The sequence below is a fragment of the Otolemur garnettii genome, unplaced genomic scaffold, assembly GCF_000181295.1.
Source record: "Otolemur garnettii isolate 467f Iridium unplaced genomic scaffold, OtoGar3 scaffold00003, whole genome shotgun sequence".
Classification (NCBI taxonomy): domain Eukaryota; kingdom Metazoa; phylum Chordata; class Mammalia; order Primates; family Galagidae; genus Otolemur; species Otolemur garnettii.
In genome coordinates this window covers 35291862-35309675 of record NW_003852398.1, presented here as the reverse complement: position 1 = coordinate 35309675, position 17814 = coordinate 35291862, and the positions used below count along the sequence as shown (strand labels likewise).

At 44.4% G+C, this 17814-nt stretch overlaps 2 protein-coding genes across 5 annotated transcripts in view; one reads left to right on the top strand and one right to left on the bottom strand.

Annotated features, from left to right (window-relative positions):
• Positions 1-11216: 11216 nt before the first annotated feature.
• On the bottom strand, positions 11217-12701 carry CD14 (CD14 molecule). The gene is made up of 2 exons (XM_003782302.3): positions 12546-12701; positions 11217-12457 (listed from the first exon to the last, which is right to left on the bottom strand). The coding sequence occupies exons 1-2, from the start codon at positions 12546-12548 to the stop codon at positions 11324-11326; spliced, it is 1137 nt and encodes a 378-aa protein (XP_003782350.2). The 5' UTR covers positions 12549-12701; the 3' UTR covers positions 11217-11323.
• A 4249-nt stretch (positions 12702-16950) lies between these two features.
• TMCO6 (transmembrane and coiled-coil domains 6) overlaps positions 16951-17814 on the top strand; it is a 6402-nt gene continuing 5538 nt past the window's right edge. For all 4 annotated transcript variants that reach the window (XM_023515864.1, XM_023515861.1, XM_023515860.1 and 1 more), the window contains exons 1-2: positions 16951-17070; positions 17200-17312. In XM_023515864.1, coding sequence (XP_023371632.1) covers positions 16986-17070; positions 17200-17312 — 198 coding nt within the window. In that variant the 5' untranslated portion in view covers positions 16951-16985. The remainder of the gene's footprint in view (positions 17071-17199; positions 17313-17814) is intronic.

The window sequence follows — 17814 nt, the reverse complement described above, 5'->3', positions numbered from 1 at the left end:
GATTCGAACCTGCCACCTTAGGTATATGTGGCTGGCGCCTTAGCTACTTGAGCCACAGGCGCTGAGCCGTGATGTCTTAATGTGACAGTGTCCCAGAACTCAGTCCTCAGATATTTAAAAATATGTGATCAGTGAGCCGTGATGAAGCCACTTGGCAAAAGAGCAAGACCCTGTCTCAATCAATCAATATTTTAAAAATGTATCTAGAAAATGAAGTTGCCCTACCAGCTCACATTTTTTTCTCCAGTCTCTTTCCTGGGTTAGGATAGGTGGAAATGGAGGTCTTAGGAACGTAAAGTAGAATCCTTCACTGGCTATAGTACTAATGTTTTCGAGTTGCTGCTGCTTTTGCTGCTTTTGCTGCTAAGAGATATGTGAAAAGAAATTTGGTAATGTTATTCCAGATACATGGTGCAAGGAATAACATAGAAAGTGGTGGAACAAAACTGAATGAAAATAAAGCTATCTGATTTTTTTTGGGGGGGGGGACAGAGCCTCAAGCTATCGCCCTGGGTATAGTGCTCTGGCGTCACAGCTCACAGCAACCTAAAACTCCTGGGCTTAAGCAATTCTTTTGCCTCACCCTCCCGAGTAGCTGGGACTACAGGTGCTCACCTCAATGCCTGGCTATTTTTTGGTTACAGTTGTCATTGTTTGGCAGGCCCAGGCTGGATTTGAACCCGCCAGCTCTGGTGTATGTGGCTGGTGCCTTAGCCGCTTGGGCTACAGGTGCCACCCTATCTAATTTTTTTTTTAAAGCAAGATTTGATCTATATGAAGGAATAAGTTCTCTACTTATAGAATTTGTTAAAGTTCTGGGTATCAGTCAGGTTCTCATTACTTCCAGGGCCATAGCTACAGAAAAAGGCACCTGTGCAATATGTGGGGGGGGCGGGGAAGTGTTGGTGCTGAAAAATGCAAGCAAGCATCTGAACTGAGGAAATTTCTGATTTTCTCTATGATTTTACTTTCTGCTTCGAATGTTCAAGTTACAAAACAACATGTTTAAAGACAAATAATTAAGTTGAATCCACAGGGGGAAATGTATCTCCACTCACACCCTTAGTGATCACATCAAGTCTCATTAGTCAGGTCCCAAACCACTGATTCATCTTTGAGCCCCCCCTTTCTCTTATGTTACAGATTTGATAGGTAAAAATTCTTATGAGCTCTGACTTAAAAAAATGCAAATTTCCCCCCACCTCTACTGACAACCACTCTTATTGAACTACTACCTTCTTTTTATGGGAGTTTTCTTAAATAACTTTATGTCGAGATATAACTCACAATACATAAATTCACTCTTTTAAAATGTTCAATTCAGTAGTGCTTAGTATATTGCCAGAGTTGAGCAATTATAGTCACTACTTATTTGTTTATTCATTCATTTATTTTTTTATAGCCACCATTTAATATTAGGATTTTTTTTTTTTACAGTTTTTGGCTGGGGTCGGGTTTGAACCCGCCACCTCTGGCATATGGGACCGGCGCCTACTCCTTTGAGCCACGGGAGTCACCCAATATTAGGATATTTTATTACCCCCCCCCAAAGCAACCCTATGTCCCATTAAAGGTCACTCCACCTTCTCAACTCCAGTCCTAAGCAACCATGACTCTGCTTTCTGTCTCTATCCATCTTCATTTCTTGACTAGGTTAGCTTCCTAACTAGTCTTCTAACTTGTCCATTATAACTCATTTTCAACATGGCAGCCAGAATAATCCTTCTAAAAGGAAACCAGTTTATGTTACCCTCTGCTCAATATCCTCCTGTAGGTATTTCATCTGAGCAAAAGCCAAGCTTTACAGTGACCTATAAGTAAGTGGCCTTTTAAACAACTGTGGCCACTTACTACCTTTATGATCTCATCTCCATTATCTTCCAGGGCCTTTATACTGGATGATTGCTCTGCTTTTCCAGTAGATAACTGCAAGGTTCAGTCTCTTACGTCCCTGGAACTTTTGCTTAGAAGTCACCTTCTCGTGTGAGGTCTGTTCTTCCCACAGCTCTAAACTAGTTTATCTCTCACCCTCACCCTCCTGATCACTTTGTCCCTGCTATATTTTCCCCACAGCACTTACTATCTTCTAACACACTCCATGCTTTATTTTCCCTACTGCAGTGTAAAGCACTTTAAGAACAGGGACTTTTGCTTCTATTTACTCTAAGTGCTTTGTCCTCAACATTACAATAGTGCATGCCAGGTAAAGGCAGTTTAATAAATAGTTGTTGAATGGATGAATAAATTAATGACTAGATCATTCCAGGCAGAGCAAAGAACAAGAGACAAAGGAACAAAGGAAAGAATGGCTAGAATATGTTGGGAGTGATGGTGGTGAAGATAGAAAAGGAGGAATAGAAGCCTGCTGAGCAGCTCTCCCTAAGTTCCCCATTTCAAGTTCTGAGTTCTTCTATTTCTTTGTCTCCTTCTATTTCCCTGTCACTTTGCTCCTATTTCCTGCTCCATCCTGAAATGTTGAATGATGTTCCCAAGCTTCCTTCTTAGCTTTCTTCTCTCTCTTCTTACTTTATTCTCTCCTGGGCTGGGTGAGCTTACCCATGGCTATGGCTTCCACAGTCATTTCTGCACTGATGGCTCCCAAATTCTTACACCCAGCTCAAACCTGTCTCCTCAGCTCTAGCCCCTATGGCCAAATGCCTGCTGGACTTCTCTACCTGACGATCTCTAAGGCACTTCAAGTTCTTAAGCAACCTTCCACCAATCTTCTTTTCTTTTCCATGAGCTCAATTATCATCACCTAAGTCAGAAATCTGCGGCATCTTTATGTCTTTATCCCCATCCTCTACATGGCCGCTTGTGGCCTTTTCTAAACACATGCACATCAGATTCAATTAATTGTCCACTTAAAATCTCTCAGTGGCTCTCATATATGCTTTTGTGACATGTCTTTACTTATATCTCTCCTTTGATTAGAGGAAATGGCTTCCAGTCTCACTCAAAGTAAACACTAAAGTCCCTTATAATGCTCTCTGTATTACAGTTCTTAAATTCTCTGTGGCAGAGGACCTGTTTTCTTTGTAAAGTTCCAATTATTGCAAATGATACTTTTGTAAAATATAATAAAAATATTGCTGCAATATAAAATTGTATGTACATTTCTAAACACTTAATCCTTTTTCCTAAAAAATTTTAATTGTGTGGCTTGGCGCCCGTAGCACAGTGGTTATGGCACCGGCCACATGCACCAAGGCTGGCGGGTTCAAACCCGTCTTGGGCCAGGTAAACAACAATGACAACTGCAACAACACCACCAACAAAATAGCCAGGTGTTGTGACAGGCATCTGTGGTCCCAAGTACTTGGGAGGCTGATGCAAGAGAATCACTTAAGCCTAAGAATTTGAGGTTGCTGCGAGCTGTGACACCACAGCACTCTACCGAGGGTGACATAGTGAGACTGTGTCTCAAAAAAATTTTTCTTTAATTGTGGTAAGGTACACATAAGATAATATGAAATCTATTTCAACCCTTCTTAAGTGTGTGGTTCAAAGGTATTAAATATTGTACACTCATTAATGTTGTGCAATCATCACCTAGAACTCTTTTTTTTCTCCAACAAGAATTGATGAGGATGTAAAGAAATTGGAACTCTTGTGTACTATTGATGGGAATGTAAAATGCTATAACCTCTGGGAAAAATAGTATGTCAGTTCTTCAGAAAATTAAAAATAGAATTACCATATGATGGAGCCACTTATGGGTATATACCCCAAATAATTGAAAGTATGTTCTCAAGGATATATTTGTACACCTATGGACACAGCAGCATTAGTCACAATAGCTAAGATGTAGAAGCCACATAAGTGTCCAGATAAACGGATTAGCAAAAGGTGCTACATACATACAGTGGAATATTATTCAGCCTTAAAAAGGGAGGAAATTCTGCAATATGAACCAGCCTTAAGGACATTATGCTGAGTAAAATAAGACAGTTACAAAATGACAAATATTGTATGATTCCACTTTTATGATTTACTTACTCAAAATCATACAGACATAGAGAATGGTGATTTTCAGGGGATAGGGAGGGACAAATGGGGAGTTACTGTTTAATGGGCATAGAGTTTCAGTTTACAAGATGAAAAAGAGTTATGGAGCCAGGCACAGTGGCTCATGCCTCTAATTCCAACACTTCAGGAGGCCAAGGTGGGAGGATTAGAGGAGGGCAGGAGTGTGAGACCAGCTTAGGCAAAATAGTAAGACCTTGCCTCTACAAGAAATTTAAAAAATTAGCCAGGTGTGGTCTCACCTACTTGTGAGGTTGAGGCCAGACGATCGCTTCCCTTGAGACCAGGAGTTAGAGGTTATAGATATTGTGATTATAACACTGCACTCTAGCCAGAGACGTCTCTGACAAAAATTTTTAAAAAATTAAAAAATTTTGGGCAACACCTGTGGCTGAAGGAGTAGGGCACCGGCCCCCTTTACCAGAGGTGGTGGGTTCAAACCCAACCCTGGCCAAAAACTGCAAAAAAAAAAAAATTAAAAATTTTTATCCTTGTTCATATAGTGATAAGTTTTTTAAAAATTAAAATTTTTTTTTGAATTTTCATGCAATCCAATTTGTCTATTTTTTCTTTTTTTGAGACAGAGTCTCAAGCTGTCACCCTGGGTAGAGTACCATGGCATCATAGCTCATAACAACCTCCAACTCGGGCTCAAATGATCCTCTTGCCTCAGTTTTTCTATTTTTAGTAGAGAAGAGGTCTCTCTTTTTGCTCAGGCTGGTCTCGAACTCATGAGCTCAAGCAATCCACCTACCTCGGCCTTCTAGAGTGCTAGAATTACAGGCACGAGCCACTGTGCCCGGCCCCAATTTGTCTATTTTAAATTTTGTTGCCTGTGTTTTTGTTGTCATATCTAAGAAATCATTGCCAAATCCAATGTGGTGAAGATTTACCCTATATTTTCCTCTAAGAGTTTTGTTCTGACATTTAGATCTTTTATCTATTTGGGGTTAATATTTATATTGTGTTAGGTAAGCTTTATTCTTTTGCATATGGATATCCAGTTTCCCTAGCACAGTTTGTTGAAAAGAATTTTTTTTGTCCATTGAATGGTTTTGGTACCTTTCCCAAACAATCATTTGACAGCCAGCCTTGGTGGGCACCTGTAGTCTTAGCTACTTAGGAGGCTGAGAGAGGATCACTTGAGCAGGGAAGTTTGAATCCAGCCTGGGCAATATAGCAAAATCTCATCTCAAAAAAGACAAAAGAAAAAAAGAGTCATGTGACCATACAGGTGAGGGTTAATTTCTGGAATCTTATCCTATTCCATTATGTCTGTCTTTATGCTTGTACTACACTGTTTTGTTTGCTTTAGCTTTGTAGTAAGTTTTGAAATGTGGGAGCGTGAATATTCCCGCTTTGTTCTTCTATTTAAACATTGTCTAAAAACTTATTCTTATTCTTATTATAGAGTGCTGTGAATAAGATAGAGTAGATAGAGTGCTGTGGTGTCATAGCTCATAGCAACCTCAAACTCCTGGGCTCAAGCAATCCTTTTATGTCAGCCTTCTGAGTAGCTGTGACTATAGCCGCCCAACACAATGCCTGGTTAGTTTTCCTTTTTCTTTTTCTTTCTTTCTTTCTTTCTTTTTTTTTCCAGACAAAGTCTCATTATGTCACCCTTGGTAGAGTGCTGTAGCATCACAGCTCACAGCAACCTCAAACTCTTGGGCTTAAGCAATTCTCTTGCCTCAGCCTTCCATGTAGCTGGGACTATAGGCGCCTGCCACAATGCCTGGCTATTTTTTTGTTGCAGTTGTCATTGTTGTTTACTTGACCCAGTCAGATTTGAACCTGCCAGCCTCAGTGCATGTGGCTGGAGCCATAACCACTGTACCATGGGTGCACTAATTAAAATTAGTGTTTTAGTTGTTTTGGAGACAAAGTCTTGCTCTGTTGCCTGTGTTAGAGTGCAGAGTACACTGGCATCTTCATGCTCACTGCAGCCTTAAACTTCTGGGCTGAAGTCATCCCTTCTCCTTGGCCTCCCAAGTAACTGAAACTACAGGCACACACCACCATATTCAGCTAATTTTTCTTTTCTTTCTTTCTTTCTTTTTTTTTTTTGAGACAGAGACTCGCTTTGTCATCCTGGGTAGAGTGCTGTGGCATCATAGCTCACAGCAACCTCTAACTCTTGGGTTTAAGCAATTCTCTTGCCTCAGCCTCCCCAGTAGCTCAGACTACAGGCACCTGCCACAACGCCCTGCTATTTTTACAGGTGGGTCTCACTCTGGCTTAGGCTAGTTTCAAACCTGTGAGCTCAGGCAATCCAGAGCGCTGGGATTACAGGTGTGAGCCATCATGCCCTGCCAAGCTAATTTTTCTATTTTTTGTAGAGATGGGATCTTGTTCTTTCTCAGGCTGGTCTCTAACTCCTGTGCTCAAGCAATCCTCTTACCTCAGCCCCCTAAACACTTATTCTGGTGACTTTTGCACTTAATTCCTCATAGTTTGATAATGAACAATTTGCAGACTTGAACTTGCCTTGGATCATACTTTGAGTAACATTATTTTACAAGGTCCTTCGTGGTCTGGCTCCTGCTACTTCTCTGACTTTATTTCTTATAGCCCCTCCACCCCACCCCAACCTTCGTTATTCTGCTGCAGCCATACTGCCCTCCTTACTGTTTCCCTGAACATTCCAAAGACCTCCAGATATTTATACTTGCTGTTCCTTTTGCCTGAAATGGTATAGTCCCATATCTTCCCTAGCTTTCTTTTCCAATTCACCCATATCTGTGTTCAAATAAGTAGTGGCCTTATCTGTGGGAGATACATTCCAAGACCCCCAGTGGATTTCTGAAATGTGAATAGTATTGAACTAGACTGCTGCTAACTGGAATGTGTTTCTATTCATACTTTCCACCCACAAATTTAACATCGTTTCCATCTTAAATAAGCACTTATCACACATTGTGGTTGTAACTTTTGCAATTTGAGATGCAAAAGCATAGCTAGCATGAATTTCTTTTTCCTTCTTCAAAATTTCACAGATGTCAGATTTGTTTGTAGTGGAGAACTTAGTAACCTCACCATTTGATTTTTTTTTCCTTATTAAGTATCTTAATTGGGAGGCTGAGTTTACCTTTTCACTTAAAGGAAGCACTTTAAAACTTTTCTCTGGCATATCCAAATTGCTAACATCACTACTCTTGGGTTTTGGGGCTATTGTTAAGTAAAATAAGGATCATTGAGCATAAGCAGAGATATACAGTGATGGCCAATCTGATAACTGAGATAGCTCCTAAGTGTCTTAAGGGCAGGTAACATCTATAGGGTGGATATGCTGGTCAAAAACATGACTTATGTTCCAGATGGGATAGAGTGGGACTGCATGAGATCTCATAAGAATGACATGCATCTTAAAAACTTATCAATTGTACCCCAGAAGTGGATTAATGTACGTAGTTACCATTCAATAAAAAAAAACTTATCAATTGTTTATTTCTAGAATTTTCCATTTACTATCTCTTGATTGATATTGACCACAAGTTAACTGAAACCTCATAAAGTGAGACCCAGATCAGGGGGCTCTTTTGTATTCCTTATCAGAGAGGTCTTTTCTGAAAATACAGGTTGAGCAACGCTAATCTGAAAATCCAAACTGGAAAATGCTTCAATATCTGAAACTCTTTGAGCACCAACACAACACCACAAGTGGAAAATTCCACACCTGACCTCATGTGACAGGTCACAATCAAAAAAGTCAAAACAGTTTCATGCACAGAATTATTAAAAATACTATATAAAATTACCTTCCGAGTATCTATATAGGGTATATATGAAACATAAATGAATTTTGTATTTAGACTTGGGTCCCAGTCCTCAAGACATCTCATTGTGTATATGCCAATATTTGAAAATCCAAAAGAATCCAAAACACTACTGGTCCCAAGCATTTTGGCTAAGAGATACTCGACCTGTGTAATGTATCAATTCTCAGTACCATCTGCTCTTTTTCTTTTACTTTTCTTCATAACACTTATTACAATCAGCTATAACCACCACTGTCTTATCTCTGGCTGCCATAACAAAATACCATAGACTGGGTGGTTTAAACAACAGCAATTTATGTTCTCAACAATTCTAGAGGCTAGAAGTCCCAGATTAGTATGCCTGTGTGACTGGACTTTGATGAAGGCTCTTCCTGACTTACAGATGTGTGCCTTCTCACAGTGTCTTCACATGGCCTTTTCTTAGTGCAGGGATCGGGAAAAGAGCATATATGAGCTCTCTGGTGTCTCCTCTCATAAGGACACTAATTCTGTTGCATCAGGGATCTACCCTTATAACCTCACTTAACCTTAATTACTTCCTTAGAGGCCCCATTTCCAAACACTGCCATACTGTGTGGTGGGCCTTCAACCCATGAATTTTGAGGGGACATGTTTAGTCCATAGTACCTGCTGTCTACGTAAAATCGGAACACCTATGAACAGAAACTTCTGCTTTATTCCTGCTACATTCCTAGGACTAGCATAGTGGCTGACATATAACAGATGAGTGAATGTCCCCAGTTTCCATTACCATGATCTCCAGCTCTACTAAACCATTTATAATTCCCGGGTTTGATCATCTACTTTAAGGTTTCTGAGCCTTTAAACATGCTGTCCTTTTTCGCCTGGGATGTCTTTTCTGAGGAAATTATATTCATGTTTCAAGATCCATATTGAAAGACCAGGTGCAGTGGCTCATGCCTGTAATCCTAGCATTCTGGGAGGCCAAAGCAAGAGACTCCCTTGAGCTCAGGAGTTTGAGACCAGCCTGAGCAAGAGCAAAACCCCATCTCTACTAAAAACAGAAAAAATGTAGTCAAGCTTGGTGGCACATGCCTATAGTCTCAGCTACTTGGGAGGTTGAGGCAAGAGGATTTCTTGAGCCTAGGACTTTGAGGTTGATGCCACAGCACTAGCCAGGGAGACAGAGGGAGGCTCTGTCTCAAAAACAGAAAAATAAAAATTAAAAAATCTGGATTAAAAGTTTTATCTTCTGCAAAGGTTTCCTAGGATCACCTTCATCTATAGAATTAATTCCTCCTTCTTATTCAATCACAACTATCTTTTATGTGCCCTGCCCCCCTTGCTGGATTGAGAGTTTCCTAATGGCATTGATATTTATGATTCATCTTTGCATACAAGGCTGCAACACAGGACCCGAAGTGGAATGGGTGTTCTGTAATTATTTGATGTGTGATCAGAGCTATTCAAATATCAGAGACTGCCTTGATGTGATTAATTTTCTGATACTAGAAATATCCCTATAGGCTGATAGAAGGCCCTTTGGGAACATTCCAGTGGATCCAGCTAATTAGCTGTTTTCCAATATTCTTTTGAGTCTGGTTCTGGTGACCTTTGTAACTCTTCTAACAGTGTTAATATCCATTCCCCATTCCTAGTTATGTGGCTCTGGACACTGGCCAGAGGCTGGCAGGAGTGGGTCCCTGGGCTTATATGCCTCCTCCCATCCCTCTTAGGTGTCTTCCATGAGGCAGGTGTCTAGCTCCCTGATGGATGTGGCTATCTCCTTGTTTATGTTTTTATTATTTATTTATTTATTTATTTGAGACAGAGTCTCACCATGTCACCTTCCGTAGAGTGCTGTGGCATCACAGCTCACAGCAACCTCAAACTCTTGGGTTTAAGCGATTCTCTTGCCTAAGCCTCCCAAGTAGCTGGGACTACAGGCACCTGCCACAGCGCCTGGCTATTTTTGTTGTTGTTGTAGTTGTCATTGTTGTGGCAGGCCCGTGGCAGGTTTGAACGTCCCAGCCCTGGTGTATGTGGCCAGCACCCTAGCCACTGAGCCACAGGCCCTGAGCCTGCTTCCTTGTTTAAATGATGAAGGGAATCAGAAGACATAGCACCTCTTGATGGATGATATCCTAGGTCTCTGAGTTAATGTGGTTTAGAGGGCACATCCTGTTTATTCTGAAGTTATTAAGGGCCTGAGATGCTATCCTATTTGCAAATCAGAGTCAGCCTCTAAAGGTTATCCACATATGTACTAAGAGAACACAAGCCATCTGATTCAGGACAGACTGTATCTTGCATCAGTTCCCCATGCCAATTCCCCATTATATGGGGGAGTGACACAGTACCCACCGGTAGGAGGGGTTTTACAACACAAGAGAAGATTCTTCTTCTTCTTCTTCTTTTTTTTTTTTGCAATTCTGGGGTACAGTGTGGTGTTTTCACATATAATTTGAACACTTCCAACAAACTGGTTAACATAGCCTTCATGTCATTTTCTTAGTTATTGTGTTAAAACGTTCATATTCTACTCTTAGAAAGATTCACTTGTACCCTTGTAAGATAAGAAGATTCTTGAAAAGTATGAAACACAGAGCTTATATAGAACAGGAGGCACCAATGCCCCTTATCCCTGGGGGGGGGGGCATGAGACAGACATGAGATTGGGAAGGAGGGAAGAGAGACCCCTATCAAATGTCTCTGGGTTCTATTACTTTCTTTCTTTCATTTTTTTTGGAGACAGAGTCTCACTTTGTTGCCCTCAGTAGAGTGCTGTCACATCACAGCTCACAGCAACCTCCAGCTCTTGGGTTTAGGCAATTCTCTTGCTTCCTGAGTAGCTGGGACTACAGGTGCCCACCACAATGCCCTATTTTTTTTTTTTGTTGTTGTTGTTGCAGTTTTTGGCCAGGGCTGGGTTTGAACCCACCACCTCCAGCATATGGGGCTGGTGCCCTACTCCTTTGAGCCACAGGCACCACCTACAACGCCCTGTTTTTTTGTTGCAGTTTGGCCAGGGGTGGGTTCAAACCCGCCACCCTCCTTATATGGGGCTGGGGCCCCTACTCACTGAGCCATAGGCACTGCTCTGGGTTTTATTACTTTCAAAAGGCAGAAGGTGGCTCTCGGAACATGCCTGGGAGGGGAAACATTCTGTATCTTCCAAGTTATGTTTACCCTTCAAACATCTTTTAACCTAGGAGACAGTAATCTGACTGAAAACTCTGACTGCACAAACACTCATTTCTCCCACATAACCCTAGCCAGGCAACATTTCTCTGTCCCTTATGTCCCTGCAGTTCTTTCCTTGGGGGCAGGACAAATGGAGTTTCTAGAGAGTTAGAATGAAGAAAGCCTAAGTATGATGGATTTCCCATCTAGCACTGTGCCCACCACTCAACGGACAGTCAGTAAAGGTCTCTTAAATGAAGACATGGACCCATTGCTAAAGATTTTAATAAAGGGTTGCTTGGTCAAGAAGTCCTGAATGTCCTTACGGGGCTCCCCTGAAGCCAGGACAATCTGAGTCCATTCTCCCTTGGGCCTTAGGGAAAGGCCTGTGCCCCTCCGAGCAGCGCCAGAGTTCCCGACACCACCAGTGACAGGGGCGAATGTGCACAGTCTGGGACCACGCCCGAATTCTTCAAGTTTTCTTGTAGGGTAGAGCCTTCAGAGACCAAGAAGGGATTACCATCCAGTGTCAGGTTACCCACCTGGGGCAGCTCATCTGGCCTCGGCGCCCTAGTCAGCCTGTTGTAGCTGAGATCAAGCACGCTGAGCTTGGCCGGCAGTCCTTTAGGCACCTGCTGTAGCTCAGCGAACGACAGATTGAGGGAGTTTAGCTTGCTAGGCCAGACGCACTCGGGAGCGTCGGAACTTGCGGTTGAGCTCAGTGAATTGTGGCTGAGGTCTAGGCAGTGGAGCTGCACCCCTGCCGCCCCCAGTGCAGTGCACACACCTTTAGGCGTCTGCATCCCCGTGTTGCGCAGCGCTAGATTTTGGAGGGCGGGGAACTTGTGGGGACAGAGAGCCGCCAACAGTCCGCGTTCGCCCAGTCCGGGATTGTCAGACAGATCTAGGGTGGTGAGGGCGGAGAAGGTGCGCACCTGTTCGCAGGAAAAGGCAAGAGAGTGTGCTTGGGCGATGTTCAGTACCTTGAGCCCTGGCTTGAACCACTGCTGCAGCTCGGATAGCCAGGACCCCCCTACCGCCCACGACACGTTACGGAGGCGCAAGGTGGAGAGGGCAGGCCCGGTGGCTTCCAGAGGCTGAGGCGGCGGCGGCAGAGTGCCGGTGACCTCTAGGTCCTCCAGCGTCAGTTCCTTGAGGCGGGAGTATCCTAGCACACGCAAAACGCTGAGCAGTAACCGAGCAGGAACCCGCGCGGCACCCACTGTGAGCCTCCGAACACGCAGAGCCCTGATCATGTCCGCGTACTGCCGCGGATCTTCGTAGTCCTTGGCGCGCTGTAGAAACGGTTCCAGGCTGTGGCCGCCGCCACGGATCTCCACCTCGACAGCAACCATACACTGCATTGCTTCGGTCCACTCGGGCTGAAGTCCCGAGAAGTTGCAAAAGCAGCGGACATCTTCCTCGTCCACCTCACAGGGCTCTGGCATGTTCGCAGAAACACGTAGCAGCAGCGGTAACAGTAGTAGCAGCAAGCAGGGCGCACGCTCCTGGGGAGAGAGAGGGATCATGGAGGCCCCATCCGGACCTTGGGTTTCCCCCAGTGGCCTACATTCGACCCCAAGATCGTACACTCACCATATTGAGTCCCTCAGAACCTTTAAGGCCCTGACAGGCTCTGGGAAAGGCTGTGGCTTTTTTCCTATAAAGCGACGGCACCCGCTGCGCTGGTTTCAAGGCTTCACGCTTGTGAACTCTTTAGTGGCCTCTAAGAGTTTATGTAATACTGGGATGTCATTCTGTTCTCTTCTCTGTTAAAAGCTGGCTACCTCCCCACCACTTGTCCTCCTAACACCCCCGCCCACTTCCGTTCTGGCAAATATTGCAATAAAGGATGTTGCAGGGAGAAGGGTGGCAACGTGAAGGATTCTGTAGGGCATCCAGGGCTCTCTGTCCCAGGCGGTGTCCAAATGACTAAGATGCCCCAGGAAGCAGTAAGTGAGTGCCTTGATGACTCAGGTGCCTGAGGCTTTTCTCGTGTTTATTGGGAAAGAATGATCCTCAGTGCTTTAGGCCAGTTCTGTACTCAATACCCCCACCCCCAATATTCCAGCAGTTTGGCCCTATTAGTTCATTTAACTTCTTTTTGGTTTTGGTTACCGTCAATCTCTCGCCCAAATCCAAGCCCCTGAATATCCTCAGGTATTTAACTGGATGTGGAAGAGATTGCGACATTCATTTATTAGATCCAAAGGGTAGAATTAGGTTAGACCAACTTAGAAGGAAGTTGGTCTGAAGAAAAACTTCCCGTCCTGTTTTTTTTCTTATGCAGTTTTTTAAAGGATTAATTTTCTTAAAAGTAGAGGTGTTTAACAAGGATATATTGGCCAAGTAACTGGATCATTTACATTCTCCATTTTCTGTCCTGAAATTGGAAAGCAAAATATTTCTAATTTCTCTTCTCTCTCTTTTCTTTTCTTTCTTTTTCTTTTGAGAGGAAGTCTTGCTGTGTTGCCCAGGTTGGTCTTAAACCTCTGGGCTCAAGCAGTCCTCCCACCTCAGTCTGAGATTACCTGTGCATGCCACAGCACCTGGCTAGAAGCAGGGCGTTTTGAATCAATTATCCCACTTACACCTTTTTCCCTTCCTCTCAGTACAATTTCTTTGTGCCAAGAAGAAAGGGATGGGCATATGCTGAATGAGGATTTTGCCATGAAAAAAAAGAAAGCAGGTGTCCTAGAGGGTGAGGGTAGGGACTATGCATTTACAACAAACCTTGAAGGCCCACATCCCTAGATGTCTGGGGAAGGAACTACATGAAAATCTTTTAAATATCCATGGTTCCCTTCAGTGGAGAAGTAGCTGAACATCTGTTTTTAACCCAAACAAGGAGGCTCATGAGTGCTCCCTGTATGTCCAGTTGGGGATACCATGATACCCTGGGCCATGCCCCAATTCCACACCAGGTAACATCCCTGAGGACCAAGATGTGAGTATAGCTCAATGTTGAATACACTAACCCAATGTGAGACAGCCAAGCATGGAAATCTATCGAGGGTAGCCTTGAATGCTGTTTCTCTTCCTCAGAGTCTCTGTATTCAGAGAAACCAAGCCACTGAAATCTAGCTCTTGAGGGGAGGCACTCTGGGTGAGGAAGTCCAAGCTAAGAGGGGCAAGATGGCTCTTCAAAGATCTCCAACTCCACCTTGATTCATCAAATATCTATTATTTGTCTATAAGTTCCAGGGGTGGTAGCAAGCCCTGGGATGCAAATATGGTCTCTCAAGTACTCCAGTATGTTGTGGGGAAGCAAACATGAACCCAGAACTACAGTACATAGTGCAGAGGATTCTTTTACAGTGGAGAAACCAAAGGTTTGTGGGAACTCTGGAGAAAGGAACAGACTGCCTTGTAGAAGACAGGATATGGGACTGGTTCTTATAGTGTTAATAGTGTAGCCAGGTACAGAAGAGCAGTTTGGGTAGCTGTAACTGTCTGAGCAGACACTCTGGGAAGAACACAGATTTTGCCTGGGAACTAGTTTTATCTTTCCCAGCAGGAATAAAATTTAGAAGCCAGCCTGTTCAGCCTGGGCAATATAATGAGATTCCTGTTTCTAAAAACAAACAAACAAAAAAATTATCCAGGCCTGGCATGGTGGCTAACACCTGTAATCCTCACACTCTGGGAGGCCAAGGTAGGTAGGATGATTGAACTTAGGAGTCTAAGACCAGCCCGAACAAGAGTGAGACCCTGTCTCTACTAAAAAAAAGAAAAAAAAATAGAAAATTTAGCTTGGCATTGTGACAGGTGCTTATAGTAGGAGGCTAAGGCAGGGGGATCACTTGTGCCCAAGAGTTTGAGATTTCTGTGAGCTATGATGATGTCGCAGCACTCAAGCCTAGGACAACAGAATTAGATTCTGTTAAAAATAAAAATTACCGGGTGGTGCCTGTGGCTCAGTGGGTAGGGTGCCGGCCCCATATAACGAGGGTGGGGATTCAAACACAGCCCTGGCCAAACTGCAACAAAAAAATAGCCTGGCGTTATGGCAGGTGCCTGTAGTCCTGGCTACTTGGGAGTGAGGCAAGAGAATTGCCTAAGCCCAGGAGTTGGAGGTTGCTGTGAGCTGTTGAGGCCATGGCACTCTACTGGGGGCACTGAAGTGAGACTCTGTCTCTACAAAAATAAATAAATAAATAAATAAATAAAAATTACCCCAGCGAGGTGGCACTTGCCTATAGTCCTAGCTACTCAGGAGGCTGAGGCAGGAGAAACACTGAAAATCCAAAAGTTTGAAGTTGCAGTGAACTATGATGATGCCATTGCACCCTACCTCAGGCAAAAAGACCCTGTCTCAAAAAAAAAAAAAAAAAAAAAGGAAGAGGAGGAGGAGAAGGAGAAGGACAAAAGAAGCCAGGCTACTGCATGAGGAAGGGCTCAAGACGCAGGCCCTATTCCCAGCCAGAGTGTAGTCCATAGCACATGCTCAATAAATGGCTATCTGGGGGTTAGAATGGATACTGGGCCTGGAGAAAAGTTGTGAGGACAGAATGATGGTCTGTAGATATTTAACTGGCTATTTTATGGAAGAGATTAAAGACTTCATTGATTGATTTTAGAATTAAATTCAAGGGAGGGAAGTTGGTTTGAAGAACTACCTGGATTTACCCTTACTTGTACTTTTGCCTAAGTAGCAGCTTTCTCTCTCTCTCTCTCTTTTTTTTTTTTTTTTAAGAGACAGAGTCTCACTTTGTCACCCTTGGTAGAGTGCTGTGGCATCACAGCTCACAGCAACCTCCAGCTCTTGGGCTGAGGCGATTTTCTTGCCTCAGCCTCCCGAGTAGCTGGGACTACAGGCATCCACCACAACGCCCCGCTATTTTTTGTTGCAGTTTGGCTGGGGCTGGGTTTGAACCCGCCATCCTCAGTACATTAAGCTGGTGCCCTACTCACTGAGCCACAGGCGCCGCGCGTTAAGTAGCAGCTTTCTAAAAATTACAGGCCTTCCACAAAAATTCGTAAGTGCCACCAGGACACTAACCTCTTGGACCAGTGAAGGGGACATCAAACAATTACATGTAATTGAAATATAGCTGTAAAAAAGGTTATAAAGAAGTAAATGGTGCTGTAGGTTTCTCATAATAGGGGCACTGGTCCAATGGTTTTCAGTAGGTAACGTAAGAAGTGGGATCTTCAGGATGGTTTTAAGGCAAGAATGCTGGTAGAGGGCGTAGACAGGGTTCCAGGTAGAAGGGACAGCCTGTGCAAAACTTCAGGGCTGAAGGAGGAAAAGAGAAGAGCTTGTTTAGGAAACAAAGAGAACATCCCAAAAGAGATGAGTAAAGTGAGGTGCCATTACAGTAGAGACTGGAGAGGTATGCAGGGATTAGACCATGTAGGGCTTACTTGACCACTATTCCGATTTTGAGGGTGAGGAATAGGGTTTTTTATTCATTGGTGTTTCCTGAGTGCCTAGTTGACTAGCAGTGTTCAACATTTGCTCAAAAGATTATTTTATCCCCAAAGTAGTGGGAATTAACTTTTATGCAAATCGGTGAAATAATTATATCTTTCTCATTTTCATGAGCCATATAGCGGGAATAATGGTAATTGTGGTGAGCATTTATACAGCAGCGCTTGTCGTGGTAATGAGGTGTTATTTGGTGAAATGGCATTGCGGCTTTTTCCAGAGCTCGGGTTGTTTTTAATGATTATCTAGAGTGTGTTGGGGGTAGAGATTGTGTTCGTTGAGTTTATAGAGATACTACCTGGGCCGCCGAGGTCGGAGGTGAATTACTTTCTTAGAAACGCGCCGAGGTCGGAGTTGAATTACTTTCTTAGAAAAGCGAAGAGAAACCGCAGGCAGCCGGGAGTGCTCGGGCCTCGCTCCGCCCCTCCCCCCAGCCCAGCCACACTTCGCCCCGCCCCGTTCGCTCCCGCGCTTCCCCCCGCCCTCACTTCGCGCAGGGCCCCACCCCTCGTGTCTGCCCCGCCTCGTCCCGCCCAGCGTAGCTACTGCGCCGTAGGTGGCGTCTTCTGAGCTCGGCGTGCCTGGGAATTTCGTGTAGCTCCGCCATGTGGCGCCGACGGCTGGGCCACCTCAGGCCAGTGGTCTGCGGAGTAGAGGAGCTACGGGGCCGCCGGCGGGAGAAGGAAGCAGGTGTGGGCGGGCAAAGGAGCACGGGAGGATAGGGTATGGCAGTCGGAGATACCTCCTCCCAACACCCCGGTTTCGGAGCAGCGGTTTCTGGGCACCCCTATCACGCTTAGCCGGCTCCTCTGCCCCCAGCACTGCGGAAGGCGCGGAGGGAGCAGCAGCTGGTCAGCAAGAGGCTGCTGAGAGACGACGCCCCGGACGAATCCGGAGAAGGTTGTGTGGTTGCGATCCTTGGGGAAGCAGAGGTGAGGGGGCAGGGCAGGGCGGCACGCGCTGCAGTTCACGCCCACTGGCACCAAACTCCACCCCTCGCGTCTGGAGGAGTGAAGAAGCCAGACTATTGGGAATGTAGATGTTCCACCTTAAACTTGAACGGGATCCCGCTGCGCTTACATCCATCCAGTGAGTCAGGCCAGGGGATCAAGCCAGAAACAGGAGACTCAACCAATATAGCTTTTTGTCACACATCTCCAAATCAATCTATCAAGTCATGGCCGATCTTACCTCCCAAAGAGATCTGAGGTCTTTACATGCCTTGCCATCGCAGCTGTCACCACCATTTATTCTCTACAGCAGCCTCCTAAAGTGTTCACCCGCATCTAAGTTTGCTTCACCCAGTTTGTCTCTTAAAAATGCATACAGACCAAAATCCTTCCTGTGACCTGCAGAACCTACTATGACCTCTGCCTACCTCCAATCAGTACTAATCCCAGCTGCTGTCCTCTTTTCAGTTCCTGGAACAATATA